At 37.2% G+C, this 17,182-nt stretch overlaps 1 protein-coding gene across 1 annotated transcript in view; it reads left to right on the forward strand.

The window, feature by feature from the left end:
- The window catches only part of LOC127434974 (rho guanine nucleotide exchange factor 39-like), a 68,111-nt gene that overhangs the window by 30,776 nt on the left and 20,153 nt on the right, over positions 1-17,182 (forward strand). Inside the window, exons 5-6 of the mRNA XM_051688047.1 lie at positions 2,266-2,384; positions 14,064-14,134. Of these exons, the coding sequence (XP_051544007.1) occupies positions 2,266-2,384; positions 14,064-14,134 (190 nt within the window). The remainder of the gene's footprint in view (positions 1-2,265; positions 2,385-14,063; positions 14,135-17,182) is intronic.

A 17,182-nucleotide genomic window follows, 5' to 3' on the forward strand; every position in this document is an offset into this window, starting at 1 on the left:
ATCTTTCCCAGGCAAAGCCCAGCGGTACTATTAGGTCCAACACTACCTTCTCATTACGCCTGACTTAAGTGGGCAGCCTCCATCAGTTGGCTGAAAAAAAGTCCATTGGGGGATCTTTCTCTTTGCTAATTATCTCCTCCCTCAGCAAGGCACCTGCACACAAGTGTACGGATGACTGATTCCTTGTTAGGCCAAACCAGTTTGCGGAATCATCGCATCACTAAGCTAGTGCTAACTACTTCTTACGGTGCTTCTGCCAACTTAGGGGGGAATTTTAGTCTGATTTTCAAACTGGAGATGTTTCACTCAATGCGAGTAATTGTGTTTGACACCAAATATGTATTAGTGGAAAGGTCGTTTAGTGTGTTAGCCTCACACCAAATCTCCTCCATATGGTGTCTAGCCACAGAGCCACGGTAGTGCTAACATGTGCTCTTATTTATCTGGGGGAAGCCTGGAGCCTTACTGATATTAATGTCTTAATTAAGAGGAGGAATACGTCTGCGGCAAATTGACCGATTCCCATTGATTGGAGACTGAGTTGTTTAAGTTAGCATTGATTCTCCAGCCAGGCCTACATGGATCACGAGAACTCGAGGCAGCGTTTTCGCCATGGTACGTGACTCAAACATGGCGATCTGTCCCTCTAGATGCTCAGTGTCACCTCCATCCTGAGTGCATTTTGCAGTATTTTTACAAGAGTCATCTTTTTCATAGATCGCTTCACATAATATCCCTGCTATCATTATTATAAGAGATCGGCCAGAATTTTTTTTTAAGGACGAATACTGATGAATTCTGTGTCCGATAACTAATATGGAGAACTGATAACTGTTATTATTATTTTTATTATTAATAATCATTAATTATTATTATTATTATTATTATTATTATTAATAATAATAACTATTATTATTATTATTAACTATTGTAATAATTATTATTAATTAATACATATTTTCATAAAAATAATAAATGTTTTTATTATTAATAATAATAATGTTATTATTATTGTTACTTCCATTATATTTTTTTCAGATTTTTTTTTTTTTTTTTTGCAATCTAAATCGTTGCTCAGTTTTATCTGTCTCACTGTTAAGCTTAAAATGCTATACATTTCTCTTGTGATATTGTATAGCTGTTATGAAAGCTATATGGTATGTAAATGATACATTAAGTAACTTTTAACTTTGAATACTGTTGTTTCCTTTAGAATGCATGGTAGTGTAATGGCTTTGTTTTGTGCTATTCTTCAGAGATCCCCTATATGGCAGCGCTTATTGGTAGACCTGATATTAAAGAACTGATAAACAATTAAGTTATGATTGGTTAATGCTGGTAAATACACATGTTTTTTGGTCAACTGATTATTGGTCTATCCCAAATTTTTAAAATTGAAATAGAACTCTAAAGATGTCTAAAGTCTGATTTCCCCATCTCACAATTAAAATGGCAGTATTTTTATATTGTATTTCTAAAACACCATTATTTCTTTGCCTGCACTGAATAAAGGATTCCTCTCACAGCATGTCCAGCATGCTGTGATTTAATGTGATTGTGTTTCTCAGAGGGAGACCCCAGCTGCCTCCACCATAAATGTTAGCTGAGCAGGTGTTGTACATGGTGTGCACCGTTTGAAGATGAAGGATTGTTTGTGTACTTGATGTGTCTATTTATTTACTTGGCACACAAACAAAGTCCAGATCCACACTTTTCTTTGGGAAGCACAATTCGAGAAAAAAAAATTACATTTATGAATTCAGAAAGTGTTATTTGCTCTGCTAATGTAGACACTGTCTATCATTAGCCTGATGTGGTACACATAAATATATATTTAAAAACAGAAGCAAGTTTACTTGCTTGTAATGATAAAGAGACAACAGAGATGTTTTGCTATGCATGAGTGAGATTCACAAGCAAGACTGAATACACAATTCAATACAATTCACACCAGCCTATTACTATAAAATTTCAGAGTTTAACCACGCTCCTAAACGCTGCATTAAAACAAAAGGAAAACCATGGTTTGCCATGTTGGTCAGATGGTCTCTTCCTGTCTAAGAGGGTGGTTGTTGGCCAGAAAAAGCTACAGTGGGGACCAGACTTTATTTTAATAGTCAGAAGTCTGGCTACTGGGACTAATGGAACATTAACAGAATTTAATCTCTAGCATTATTAAATTCATTCTACTCATACTTTAAGATCTGATCCTGGCAGCCGAACTTTATAGAGTTGATTCACAGTTATGGCTCATCTTTTTCTCAGGTTCAGGTAAAGAAGAACAAAGCCTTCAGACGGTTTAAGAAGCTCCAGGAGTCAAGGCCTGAGTTCCATCAGCAGAAACTAGAGGACCTGCTTCCACTCCCCCTCCAGCGCATCCAGCAGTAAGTATTTAATATTTCTTATTAATAGAGATTTTTTTTTTTTTTTTCGGTTCTGTTCGCTAACATTAGTAAATTCTTTAGGTATCATGAATTAACCATGAATAATATTTAATTATTAATTAGCCAAGATTAATAAGTGCTATAATGTTGTAGTTAACTAATGTTAACAAATTCAACATTGTTAAATGTTACCATTTTTCGTGTATTTATAGTTTTGATATTTTAAGCAGTGTTTTAATTAGCATGCTGACAGGGGGCCTGGGTAGCTCAGCAAGTATTGACGCTGACTACCACACCTGGAGTCACGAGTTCGAATCCAAGGCGTGCTGAGTGACTCCAGCCAGCTCTCCTAAGCAACCAAATTAGCCCAGTTGCTAGGGAGGGTAGAGTCACATGGGGTAACCTCCTCGTGGTCACTATAATGTGTGGTTCCCGCTCTCGGTGGGGCGCATGGCGAGTTGTGCGTGGATGCCGCGGAGAATAGCGTGGGCCTCCACACGTGCTACGTCTCCGCGGTAACGCGCTCAACAAGCCATGTGATAAGATGCACGGATTGACGGTCTCAGACGCGGAGGCAACTGAGATTCATCCACCGCCACCCAGATTGAGGCGAGTCACTACGCCACCACGAGGACATAGAGTGCACTGGGCATTCCAGATTGGGGAGAAAAGGGGAGGGGGAAAAAAAATTTGCATGCTGACAGAGTGCTGCGTTTTAGTTAATCCTCTCGGTAGGTTGCGTGTTTAAATTATTCCCATTTAAAGTAAAACCACTACATCCTTGCATATACAGGCAGACAATTTTGGTCGTTGTATTGTCTCACTTTTTTTTTTTTTTTTTAGCTCGTCCCCCTAAGAGTGTTAAGTTAAAGTTTTAAAAAAACTGTCCAACATTTAAAAACATTTCTCAAGACCCCTGCATTCTGCTCCATATCATTGCGCTCTATCTAGCTGTTTTTGAACACATCTTAAACACCACTTAGAAATGCATCCAATCTGAGTCAGTTGAATTCAAAATCATTTTAATTATACAGTGCTTCCTTAAGACTGAATATTTGTTCAGACTAGTAGATTTCAGTGTTTTGCACATACCTACACAATATTGTTTAATGGACTCCTGAAGCACTTATATTGGAATTGACTTTTCTTTTAATCTCTTTAAATATCAGAGTTCTTCAGCCATTGAATTTCCAAGCAAATTAAATGTACTGGTCATCAGACATGTTTTGTGTGTTTAAGCCATCTTCTCTCCTGGAGTGATTATGGACAGCATCAACAAGTTGACAGAACTGAGATGCTGCCATTTCTTGATGGGAATGTAAAGCATTTTGGTTATGCATCAGTATCTTCTGAAACAGGCCAGTCTACTTTGAAAATCTTCTGCTTGGCTGTCAAAATCACTCTATGACATTACATTTTCAGATCTTACCATGTGGATTTTCTTTTAAGCAGAGTTTTGGGAATCAGTTGATAGCAGATAACAGAAAGCTGTCGCCACCGGGTTACGATTTTCATGCTTGAATTCTCCATCCATATTTCGTTACTTTGGAGGAGTCGTTGCGCACCACATACCGAGGCTCTCAAAGACAGACGTAATTATTGTTTGATGTTGTGCTCACGCCTGCCTTCAGACTGTCCAGAAACTGTCAAAATCCCTTTTGTTAAGCATATGATTTTGTTGGCTGTAATTTCATGCGGTCATAGTCTCAGCCGTTAATTAGTGTAACAGGGTGCGAAATGAACTAGAACATGCTTAAGAGCCAGCGAAAATTACATGGCAGTCCTTTATCAAGCTGCTCAAGTCCATCTTAATTAGGCTTTTATGTCACTCCTACATATTAAATGTAGTTTCCAACACAAAATGTCATTTCTGCTTTGGAGATAATTATCCCTTTATATTTATAAGAACATTCTTCTGCTTCTGTTATGTGAAATGGAAGCGTCCTCCATTGTTTTCACCTGCTGTGGTTCATGTAGGGGTTGAGCAATATGTGTTTTTCAATGGCTTATGCAGATTCCAAAATCTATAGAGCGGGGTGGCCAGTGGCCAATATAATGCTGTTATACTGTATACATAAAACCGATTAAAGATGGCAAACAAGATGTTTCTTCCAGCAAAAGAAATTACGTTTACCAGAGTTGTGAGTGTGCACTGAATGTGATAAGATAAAAATTCGGAGTAAAACAAAATAATAGAAAGACACTTCTTTTCACGTTGTCTTTGCTGGCTGCACACAAAAACTAACGTAAAGCATGACCAGTATAGTCCTATTTATGAATATATGACTCATGAGCTGATTCTTTTAATCGTTTTATTAACAATTTTAAATAAGACTCGTGAGTTATCAATTTGAATCAGTCTAGTGAACTTTACAGTTTCCTCCTCTTCAAATACGGAATTTTCAAAATTGTCAGATTAATCAGCCTGTCTAATATAGCGGTCTATCACTAGTTCCATCATATGCAAAACGTCAAAATCCTACTCATTTACAGATGCCAGCCCTTAGAATGGTGGGTGACATTTTCTTGCTGTTTTGTCATACACAAAACTGCAGTATTTCGTGCTAAACACCGCCTTGGAGTGTTGTACTGCACCCTGATTTTTCTCCACCCAGTTATCACTGAGATAACCTCTAATTTCCCTCGGAACTGCTGAGTAATGATGTCTCAATCAGTGTGTTTGAAGACGCCCTTGATCTGATCTCATCCTCTCAGGCCCTGATCACTGTGTTTCCCATTGCCCCCCCCCCCATCGATTCTACCTCTCCGCTCTTGGAAAGCAAGGGTACACGGGGGGTGCGTAATTGTATGATGATCTAAAGTGGCACGGCAGAAGAGCTCCATTCTCTGAGAGTGCAGATAATCAGGAGTACCGCCTCTAAACGGGGACACAGGAGGAAATTGTTGTCACTTATCCAGCTGGAGGATGATGGGTGGCAACAGTGGGTGTGTGTGGATCATGGTGGCTACTTAAGAAGTGGAGCAAGACTGCTGGGAGGAAGGATAAATTCATTCCTATTACTAAAAGCTTTAACTGTTGAGAAAAGATTTGTCTCTTTGGCCCTGTTTACACCAAATATTTACATACTATCTGTGATTGTGATACGATCACAACTGGTCAGGAGAGACAGATCACCATTTATCGCCTGATATTTACGTTCGTCTCCTGTGACCACTTGTTATCGTATTTTGTCGAGGGGAGGGTTTCTGATATAATGACATATATTACCATGGTACTTACTATGTCGCTGCATGTTAATGAAGCGTAAAATGGAAAAAGGACAGAAAATTTGAGAAGGATATAGCTGCAGGCAGAGCCCTAAAAAGGGAAGGGAGCTCCAACCACCAGCAAAGATATAGGGAGCCCTTAACCTAACGCTTTCCCTAACCCTAACTGTGATTGGCAGTGATGCCCCCTTTTGGAGTTGGCGCAACCCCCTTTTGGAGTAACCCTGCCCTCTTTTGGACATCCCCGGCCTGCAGCTATACCTACTTGGAAAATTTGGTGTGCCAATGTTGCTTTCAAATATTGAATTGAATTTTAATCTCGCCGCAAACTTAACATTTCAAGTGGATTGTTCATCGTTATTTTGACTGAGTGGCCTGTATTAAATTAAATTGAAGGGATATTAAAGATAAAGTTAACCAAAAAATTAAATTTCTGTTATCATTTACTTACCCTCATGTCATTTCAAGTGCGTATGTCTGTCTGTCTTCCATGGCAGAATGTTAGGCCACGTCCACACTAGTACATTTTCGGTGAAAATACATACATTTTGCTAAATTTACCTCTTATACACACTAGAACACCAATTTTCATTTTTAACGTTTACTACAACACACTGTGACTTACGGAACTGTTTGTCAATGAGAATATCAGAGAGGCGTTGTGTTTTCGGAAACCAATTCACTGTATTTCTACTTGATTTCATACTGACATGGTTTTTTCCACGCCCTCAAAATGAATATTACGCATTCTGATCCATCAAAATGTTGACGCATCCCTGCAGAGTTTGGTTCCAACTCTAATTAAACACACCTGAACCAACTAATCTAGGTCTTTGGATTTACTTGGTCATTACAGCCAGATGTGTTGAAACTAAACTCTGGAGGCTCTCCTGGAGTTGGAATGAGTAACCCTGGTCTAGTGTGTAGCCGCCCTTTGTGTTTACACCACAAAGGTGATGTGGTCATGTGCATTTTTTAACTACCTCTGAATGTGTGTGATCAGATCATAACACATTTTGGACCCCATTTATGCTTGTATTTACCGCTGTCCACTTGGGTTCGGATCACCCAAAATAGATGTTAGTACCAGGTGCAAACAGGGTCTTTCTCGTTGTGTCCCTGACTCGATCTCCTTTCCATCCTCCTCTCCTTCCATGTAGACTTTCTGGTCAAGACATTGATTGGGTCTAGCATTAGTTCTTGGTGTTTTAAGCCCTACAGATATAAAACAGGCGTGACTTTTTTCTTTAAATTTGTTCAGATCCATAATGGATTTGTACGTCTTCAACATTGAAAAGTACCATATAATAGGTTAATCCTTAGTTTTGTGGCAAACTCTCAGCTCGGAGCGGGTCATAAGGTCACGGCCATTTCGCTTTTACATGCAGAGAGCTTCAAAAAGCAGAGGAGGGCTTGTGTTAATGGAGCCGAGCCATTATGTAGCCGATAGTGTCAGGGCTTTTATATAGGCCTGTGCTTACACAGCAGATAGGTTCAATTTAGTCTGCACTTCAAACACAACATAATGAGAGGTAGTTCAGAAGGTTTTTACTCTGTTTGTGTTTGTTTGCAAAGGTGTTGATTGAACTCATTTAAAAGCAGATTTATAGCAGCATCCTCCTAATCGCAGTTTCTTTACAATCAAGATGACGCTTTTACATGGAAGTTGATTGGTCACATCCTCCATATCTATGGTTCAGTCTTAAGATAAGACCTCGAACAAACTCTCCTCTCTTCTTTTGATCTCTCCAATGGGTGATGTGAAAGCTCACTTGTTTCGATTCAGCCAAAGTCTTGAAGGACTAGCACTATAGGAATCTTCAGTCTTTTTTAAAAAGCGTTTTATTTAATATACTTACTCTCAGAACTGGTATTGATCCACTAAATATAACATTACCCTCATCTCATCGTCCTTGATATGCTGACCCCAGGAAGTGATTGCCTTCCACAATGCTCAGCTCTTGAGCAGAGAGGACTTAAAAAAAATATTTGAGGCTATCAGACAATCTACTTTATGTCTTGCTTTTTGTTAATTAGGTTCAGGTGCTTGGGAACAGTCAAAGTACGGCAAAAGTTGTTGTAGCTCTCTTTCGAGAAACTCTTTTTGAAGTGCCTGTCATAGACACTGCCGTGCAGTTATATACGTACATTTAGGCTTGTTATTTCATTAATTAAAGACAATGGTTTGCATGCCTAATGAGGAAGATTTCAAGATCGCATGTCAATTTGGTGGGGAAAAAAATTCTATATTGAGTCCAATTAGCAGTTTCAGTATTTTGAAATGATAACATGCTTTGGATGCAGTTAAGATGGCATGTTTTAGGTAATTATTTCAACAATGCAAGTTTTGTGATTGAGGGTTTTTAAAGTGTACTCCGTGATGTTTCCCTCATTAAAAAGTTTTACACACGAAGAAATGAATTGTACTTATAACAAATGTGTTTAAAATTGTGTATACTTGCATGAGATGATTTCAGTGGCATAATAAAGCTGTTTAATTTTACATTGAGGACATGTTAAGATCACTTGACCAGCCGAATACTATTTGCTCAGTAATCCCACTATAATCATAAACTTTTTAGCTTTACGGAAACGGAAATTCATCGTAGCTGACTAGGAATGGTGCATATCTACAATGGCATTGGTAAATGTAAACCATTGTTTTTTCGCAAAGCTGCATCTACACCTCTAGGTGCTGGTGTAAAGTCCAAGACGGCACCCATATCTGTTTCTCTTATCAATGAGTGGTGAGGGAGTAGGAAATAGACAACCCGGAGTGGAGCTGAAGCGTACTGATTATAGAATGATTTGAGCGCAGAGGGGAAATTGTTACCACTCACATACTCTGGCTTCAAAGCCAATGTGCAATGCTGATACGTCTGCAGCTATTAAGGAGCACTAATTATGCAACAGCCAGCACCATGGTCAATAACCCATGCAGGATCTTGACAGTTGCTTTTGTCTCTTAATTAGGAATTTGAATGCTTAATGCTCGTATTTAAAGAAAAATAATTAGATTTTTCCTACCTCTCTTTTCCCGCACTGACATGTGTGTAACTATGTGGTGACCCAACATATCTGCTGCGGTGGGGGTGTGGGGGGGTTGATTGAAAATGTGAAACTTGTTTCATCTGCATATTACAAAGGAATTAGCGAGGCAAGGCGTCCATGGCGGTAACTAGGCCAGCGATGCTTTCTAGTAGCGTGCGGCTCTTCATTAGAATATCTGAACTGTTATAAATACGGTTCAGATTACGTTATTGTCTCGTTATCTTCTCTTTGCTTTGGCGCTAATGAGTGGGACAGGGCAGCTAAATGAGCAAGTTCCGTTTACATTATTTGGAATGTGCTTTCATAATGCTCATTAGGCTGTTCTCTTTTTTGTTACTTTGCCGCTTTAATTAGATTTCTTTCCCCCACTACGCCCCTAATAAGGGCATACGTGGCTGATAATGCCTGTAATGTATTTGTTACTACAAGATGAGACAAGGAGAAAAAGAAGTGAGATTATTTCTCTTTTTAAGTGCCTTTTAATAGAAGGTGGCTTAATTGGGGCTTGTTTGGTTTCCTTTTCCCTTTCATTTCTAATGTGTAATACAGTACTGCTCTAGTTTCCCCTGTTTTCAGAAAGCCTGTTTAGTTAGCTTTTAGTTAGACTGTTTGTAGGCCTGCAGAGGTTTTTTTTTTTTTTTTTTTTTGTGCTTTGGCTTTGTAACGAGTTGTACAAGACAACTTAGTCTAAAAAGAGAGCAATATTTTTTTTTTTTATTTTTTTTTTTAGAAAGTTTTGCGAATGATTCCAGATATATACCTTTTCTTTTTGACTTTTTAATGGCCTTTTGCCTTTTTAACATATGGATGAATCTCAAAACCTATCAAAAACATGTCTGGGTAATATTTTAGTCCAAAATCAAAAGAAAGAAATAAGAAATTATATTTTGCTTCAAGTAAATGAAGCCTATCTTTAGGACTCTAATGAGTTTAAGGCAAAATAATCTTACTGTTAAATTTGTATTTATGGAACATAATAGGATTTGAGTTCTTTCATTAATTTTGATTGATTTAAGTTTTTTTTAAATCATTGTATTACACTAATTTTTCATGTGAATAACCATGAGAATAATGAGAATAACCATTGAGAATAATAGGAATTACAAATGAACTCTACAGTAAAATGTCTGGAAGCGTTTGGGGAGGGAAATGTGGTTAATCGTCATGAAAATTATGTTGCAATGAAAATAATTGCCCTAACAATAGGCTTTGTTTTCTAATGCAAAATATGCATTTTGTTATCCCATTTGTTTTTGGGGTAAAATGTGACGTGGACATATTGAGATTCACTGAAATAGGAACGTCGAGAGACAGGAAGTTGAGGGACAGAGGGGGAATTAAGACCAGGATTTTATCATGAGCACTTGTATACACGTTGCAATATGGCTCTGACTCGTGATTTTCTTATACAACTATCATCTCTCTTTCAATCTCACTTCTGCACATGAGAGGTCTTTGAGCTGTGGCATTTCACCACCATGGCACCCACATATCTGCTTTACTGACCTCAGACTGCAAACAGTTGGATTCAAGACTTGACCTGATGAAGGGAGCAGTGCAGAGCGAATGAGAGTGACACTTACAGACAGAAATCAATGGCAGTTGTCAATGAAGTACAAGGTCATTGTGCCCCTCTGAACAAATAGATTAAGGGAGCGTCCATTTGGCAGAAATACTTTTCTGATGGTGATGGGATTTTGATGTCCCCCTCAGCTATGATGAACCACATATTATCCCTATTGGAGTTTACTTGCAACCAGAAACCCATTAGCTAATGCAGTTTAACTCATTACATTCTTTGTAAAGGATTTAGATAATTTTTAGCCCTAGATCTTTACTGCACATTATTTCCACAGTCAAGGAAAACCTTTAAATATCAGGGAACTTTAAAGTTGTGATTTCCAGACCTTGAAAAGTCATGGAAATGAACGATATTAAAAAGTCAAATGGAAATATAATCAATTTACATTTTTCTTCTTAAGCTCAGTTTTGACTGAAACTGTTAATTAAATCACCTCTTAAGTCAGAGACACTGAGAGAGCGAGAGAGAGAGAGAGAGAAAGAAAGAAAGAGAGAGAGAGAGAGAGAGAGAGAGAGAGAGGGGGCCAAAAAGGAGTCGTCAGATTTTGAAGGCCACATATCAGATATTTGCTTTGCTCCTCTCCTTAGCCTTGTAGTCTCAACCTCTTCAAATCTCTCGTCAGATGTGGAGTTTAATGGATGTGCTCCTCTACCCCCCTCCGTGGTTGTCACTGGTGACGGGTGACATGGGCGTCTTGGTGGCTGTCACAACTATTTATATAATTTCGACATGGCTGCAGGCAGGGGCGTCGGAGCGTGGATAATGATGGACCTGAGTAACAGGGGCCCTCACTGCAGGGGGGCCCACAGAAAGGCTACACTGATATTCCATTATATTGCCATTTGTTATATACATACAGTAATGTATGTAACATGCTATTGTTTGGAATAAAACGTGGCAAGAGTCTGTTTTCCACCTGAAAAAAATTTCCCCTATAATCTGCCTTGTCGTCTCCCATGTTAGCGTCAACATCTGCCGCTCCTCACGCATCTACTGTATAAACATATTTTACTTCAGTGTAAAATCTACCATCAGATGTTCATCCATGATGCCTAAATGTAATTTCTCCAAAACTCCATGGGATACATGTGAAATTTTCCTCACATTAAGCCACTAAAAGGATATGTGAGGAACAAAATCAACTGACGTTGCGCTCAGATGCCGTTATCCGTTTAAAGAGACAGTACCGATTTAGCATGTGTTCTGAGTATCGATGTAAATCATTGTAAATAGAACAATTTATGCATGTAAACTATAAATATGTAACAAATATATATATATATGCAAAATAATAAATTATGTTTTAAAGACATTTATTGATGAAATATGAGTTTGACCATTTTTCAAAAGCTAAAATGTGACCAATATGATGAAAATCTGACAAAATATATAACTGAATCTGGAAATCTGTAACAATACCCAGCCCTAACTTTAAGTTAATTTTGGATCCTGTGCAGATATCAGTTGGCAAGTTAAGACTTTCTAAAACTACCTGAGAGCAGAAATGTCTCAGGATAGACTGAACAAACTGACACTCTTCTCATTTCAGAAATGTTATGATGACTTTGCCAACAAGAAAACCTATAAATGTATACATGTATAATTTATTTTGTTAGTAGGCTTTGTTTTGTTTGCTTTATAATGTATTGCTTTTATCAAATAATATTTGGGTTTGAAAATTAAAAGTTGTGAATTACTTATGAATTAGCACTGTTAAATATCCATCTAAAATGTTTATACTGGATATTATTCCCACCACAAACACAAACTGTTAAAGGAGCCCTAAAATAGTTCTGTACCAGGGCCCAAAATTTTGTGCTACGCACCTGGCCACAGGGGAAAATACTGCGGCTGCACCGATCTTCACTTTACACTTCTCCAATTAGAAAGGGGTCCCTGCAACACTGCTTAGCAGGGCTCTCAGGGAATAGGAATATTCAAGCTTAACTTTTTTGCCTGCAGGGATTGGCAGGCTGAGTCACCAAAGAAAGATGCCACTGTGGAGTTGAGAGGACATTTAAGACACTAAAGATGTCCCAGTTTATCTGACAATATCTAAAATGGTGGACGTGAAGTAAAATTTAGTGCCAGAAATGTTGATAATGTTTTGATAAAAACATCATTCTATTTTAAAATTCAACATGTTATCAATATTGACCCTATTTACTTAATGCATGCTCTTGGTCTTATTGTGAAATATTCCTCATTTCACGTTAGTCCAAATAATTGTTTTCTTCTTCTATCAGTTTTGCATTGTGGGGGTGTTCCAGTTAGTACAGTACAAGTAAAATGGGTTCACGAATTGGGTTTCACGATAGCAGCCATTTTTCTTTAACACAGTTGACTTTGACAAGAATTCATACATTCTATTAACGTTTAGTGAATACATTTGATATTTAGTTTTTTATTGTATTTAGTTGAATGCATATTCGATTGCTACATTAATTGCATCTGTACACCTGTGTAATACTCTCCCTCCACATTTTTCAAATCAAAGTATAGAAAACTGTAGAGAGTCTTATTCCCAATTGTGACAATACCACAGAGTCTTACTTTTCTGAGAGCTTTCTCATTTGAAAGAGTCCTTTGATGTCTGTAGTCACTGGAGTTCTGCTTAAGTGAACTGTAATCTCAGGCATTAAGACTCTATCTTTATCTCCGTCCCTGGAACAGAAAAATGAATTACCACCAAATTTTCATCCCCTCTCAATTTGGCCCTCACCTTGTGAAAGGGGTCATATCTTTAATGGGGCCCTTGATTTGCCCAGCCATTTATAACCTTTTATCGTGGAAGGGGGACGGTGCCACAATAATTAATATACATTTTTTTCCGAACAGCGGTCCGTCCGCAGTGGGCAGAGGTAAACGTGAAGTTTGACCATGTCAAATGTATGCACTTGTTTGTGTAAATTGAATGGGCAGAAACATACAGTGGGGTTCCAAAATCTGAGTTCACATTGAAATTCTGGGATTCAAAATCAATTTAAACATGGAATAAGCCAAGTTCTACCATTTATAAACATGTAAAGCAAATAAACGTTTTGACGTCAAATGAATAAGAAATATTCAAGGTTCTGAATTATTTCTAGGTCATTAATCAAATAAGCAAATATGTGACTTTGGTACAAAGGAGTTTACATGGTCAAAGGTCCGATGTCCCTGCTTCCACTGAAACACACAAGATGCTCTTTGGAACATTCTCAAATCATGCTGGAATAACATGGATCATCAGGTTTGGCACAAACTTGTGGTGTCCATGCCAGCTTGATTGGGTGGGGGGTGGGATACCAAATACTACATGTTTTTCAAACTTTTCTCTCAAATTGCTATGCTGATAATTTCTGATTTAAAAAAAAAACTAAAAAAAAAAAAAAACTATTAAATTAGAAAAATGCAAAATGGAAGCGTTTCCACAAGTGGACTTTTGAACCCCACTGTATTTGCTTTCATTTTTTTTATTTTTTTATTTCCATCCCTATTTTAAAATCCTTCTCTTTTTCTCTCATCCTTTTCCTGCCATTTAAATAGCACAAAATCAGTTCCGCTACATTGTAGGAGAAAGCAGAAAGACGGCACATTAGTGTAATTTTGTACGCTGAATGGCTCTTTATTCCATTTCAAAAAGCAAAAATGCATTTTTTTTTTTTTTTCATTAAAAGTATCTTAATATGAGTAATGTCATCATACGGTGACAGCGCGTGTCCAACCTCCTTACCCTGACACGCCGAGATCCGTTTTCTCTTGTTCTTCAAGGGTGTATTTATAGAAATGTTGCAATAAGCCTTTGCCGTGTTTTGTTTATTTGTTGCTTTTTTTAGGTACAATCATCTCTTGAGGGACTTGACAGGGAACACCAGTCCAGACAACCCGGAGTTTCAGCAGCTTTCAAGTAAGAGGCTCTGCCGTCTCGCAACTTGACAAACACTCTCTTATCCTGTTAGCGCTCTGTGACAAAAATGTTGATGGGTTTAGCCTGTCTACATTTTTTTTTTTTTTTTTATTATCTGTTTATTGTCAGGATCTGTATCAAGCTGTGGAATCACATTCACCCAAAGTCAAACTTGTTATGCATGTCAAATTTGCTTTCCACTCTAGTTTGTCACTTACAGAGCAACCTAAAAAGAGATCACTCTGTTTTGTTTGTGATGACGAGGTGCTTTTCGAAGATAAGTAGTGCGGAAGATACCTTGGCCTGTTGAAGAAGGTGCAAATGCTGAAATTGTTTCAAATGGTGCCAAAACAAACCCGTTTCTTAAAGGAAAAAGTTTTTAAGCTGGAAGTCGAAAAGACAGCCTCCCTTGTGTTTGTTAAGGTGACAGTGAACAAGTTTGGGCTCTTGTTGTAGCGTTAAATCATCGTTATTGTTGCCGGGTGGCTGTGCTCGCCGAGGATGAAAGTACAGCAAAAGCTTAACGCGAGTCTAAATTCTCTATGTGGATTTTGACTTAATTAATAGGGACCAGATCTAAGGATATCAGCCATACAAAATATAAATAAATAAAATCTCCGGCATCAACAGAAGCCCCGATAATGACTCATTTCTATCGTCAAATAAACAGCAAATCCGACTTAAGATCCAGTGTACACAAGGAATTATTTATGTGTATCAATTAAAATCTCATTGGTTGCTTGCTGCTTTTGCTTACAAATTAAAACGGCCCCTGATTCTAAGATGAAGGTACATATCCAGATTTGCCCCTCCATTGCCTTTTCCTCTTCTCATTAGAGCCGCTTTTTAAACTCCATAGTTTTAAAGAGAAAGAGAGAAAAAACTTTTCTCATTCGGCATAGGCATATTGTAAAGGGAATTATTTAAAAACAACCCCAGACAAATCATATTGTATCTGATTAAGCAAACTAGCAGTGAAAATCACCAGAGGCTTTGTTGTTGTTTTCTAGTTTCCCTTTTTGTGTTGTTTGTTTCTTTTTTCTCCTGTCCTCTTTTTCTTTCTATCTCCTCACCACATGTACTCTCACACGCTGTGCTTCATGTGAAACAGTATGGTTTTAATTGTAGTAATTGCCATGCTTTGCAGAGTTTGTCAGTCATGGCTTAAAGCATGTTTTTCTGGCTGCTTGCTTCTGCAAACCTCGTGGACAAGAAGGGCTGAACGATATAGCTTATTGAATATTCACTAGATATTTGCAAAGATTTTGTTGACTATATAAAATTAAGCAACACTGTGAATATCACAGTTATTTTAATCCTTTTTATTTCACTGTTAAATTTCCTCAAAAGTGTTTAACTAGACTAGTTTTGTGATCTTGCTTTCGTGACTCGCATGTTAGTGTTTAGACAGAGATGTTTTAATAGCGTCTCCGATTCCTGCAAAAAGTTAGTAATTTCGATTCATTTCCATTAATCTTTTCAAACTGTTAGTTTAAATGAATTGATTAACAGCTATGATTCAGCGATTAATTTGCGTCATCACTCAAATCTTCATTTCAATCTCTGACATTCTTCATGTATGAAAACATTAACACTTTACAATAAGCTTTTATTTGTTAACGTAATTTAACTTGAACTAACAACAAGCAATACTTTTTCAGCACTTGTTAATATTGGATACTGTTAATTTTAACATATAGTAAAAAAAAAAAAAATTTATATTAGTAAACGCATTATGAACTAACATTAACTAACAATAAGCAATTCTTTTTTTATTAAAACATTAGCCAAAATAAATGGCCTTAAAAATATATTGTTCATTATTAGTTTATGATACTGAATGCATTAACTATTGTTAACGAATATAACCTTATTGTAAAGTGTGACCAAAGTATTTTAGGAAAAATTTATGTAGGTAAATATATGTTTGTTTGTTTTTACATGTATTGTTATCACTGCATATCAATTAAAATGATTAAGTAACAGGTTCATTTAGTGAGAAACAGGGTGAAAAACATGCCATATATATATATAATGTTTTTAGCTCTATTGCCAAACCCTACATCCAAGTATCTCCAAAACTCTTCCCCCCTCCAACACTGTCAAAGGTTAATTAAAAAAAGTTAACACTCAAAAACTCCTCACACCAAGTTCTGTTTAAACATACTGGATGGCTAAAATGAAAAAGACAAAGTGTTCGCAGAATATGGAATGAGATTGTATTAATAATGTATCAGCCATGGCTCTGTTGAAACACAATTATAGAGAGGGTTTTCTTAAAAGGAACGGACTGAAAGATGTACAGACTGCGGCCCAGTCATCTCTAAACAGACACTTTGTTTGCTTTTGCTTGTAATTGTTCTAAAGATAAGCGACTCAATTAGGCAGTGATTATATCGTACTATGAGGCAAACTTCCCGAGCACTGTGTTCATTGTATGAATTGTTAGAGTCAACAAGACCAAAGCTGGGTTTAAAATTAGTATCCATCTGCTTGTTTGTTTCTTTTTTTCTCGTTAATGAGTTGATGTCTACATTAGTTAATGAATTCTGGGCACGGTAATTGGCAAAATGTTTTCTCCTAAATTTCTGTTGCAAGCTACAAAAGTACGATCTGAAACTCTGAAAAAGAGTTCACTCTATTTAGATTACATTTTGGTATTTTTATGTTTTGAACAAGCTAAGGAACCACAGAAACCTGTTCTGTTCAGATACCTTGTTTATCAGGCACACAAAAAATAAAAATGTTCCAGATTAAGTATTTAGACAATGTAATTAAAACTGCAATCACTGTATTTATTCTACATTTTCAATTACATTTCATATTTACTTAACCAGTGATCTATGATACACTGGCCTTGTGCTTTTGATAGCACAACATTAGCACCTCATTCTATGGCAAGGTCTGTACATACATTTCACCCAATCAGTGATGTTTGAATGTGTTAATGCTCCCTCATCACCTTACTCCAGGGGGTTGATGGCAAAATCAAATATTGTGTGGAGGCCAAAAACAAACTTGTTATTACCATATGCAATAATACGGTAT

The sequence above is a fragment of the Myxocyprinus asiaticus genome, chromosome 45 (assembly GCF_019703515.2).
Source record: "Myxocyprinus asiaticus isolate MX2 ecotype Aquarium Trade chromosome 45, UBuf_Myxa_2, whole genome shotgun sequence".
Classification (NCBI taxonomy): domain Eukaryota; kingdom Metazoa; phylum Chordata; class Actinopteri; order Cypriniformes; family Catostomidae; genus Myxocyprinus; species Myxocyprinus asiaticus.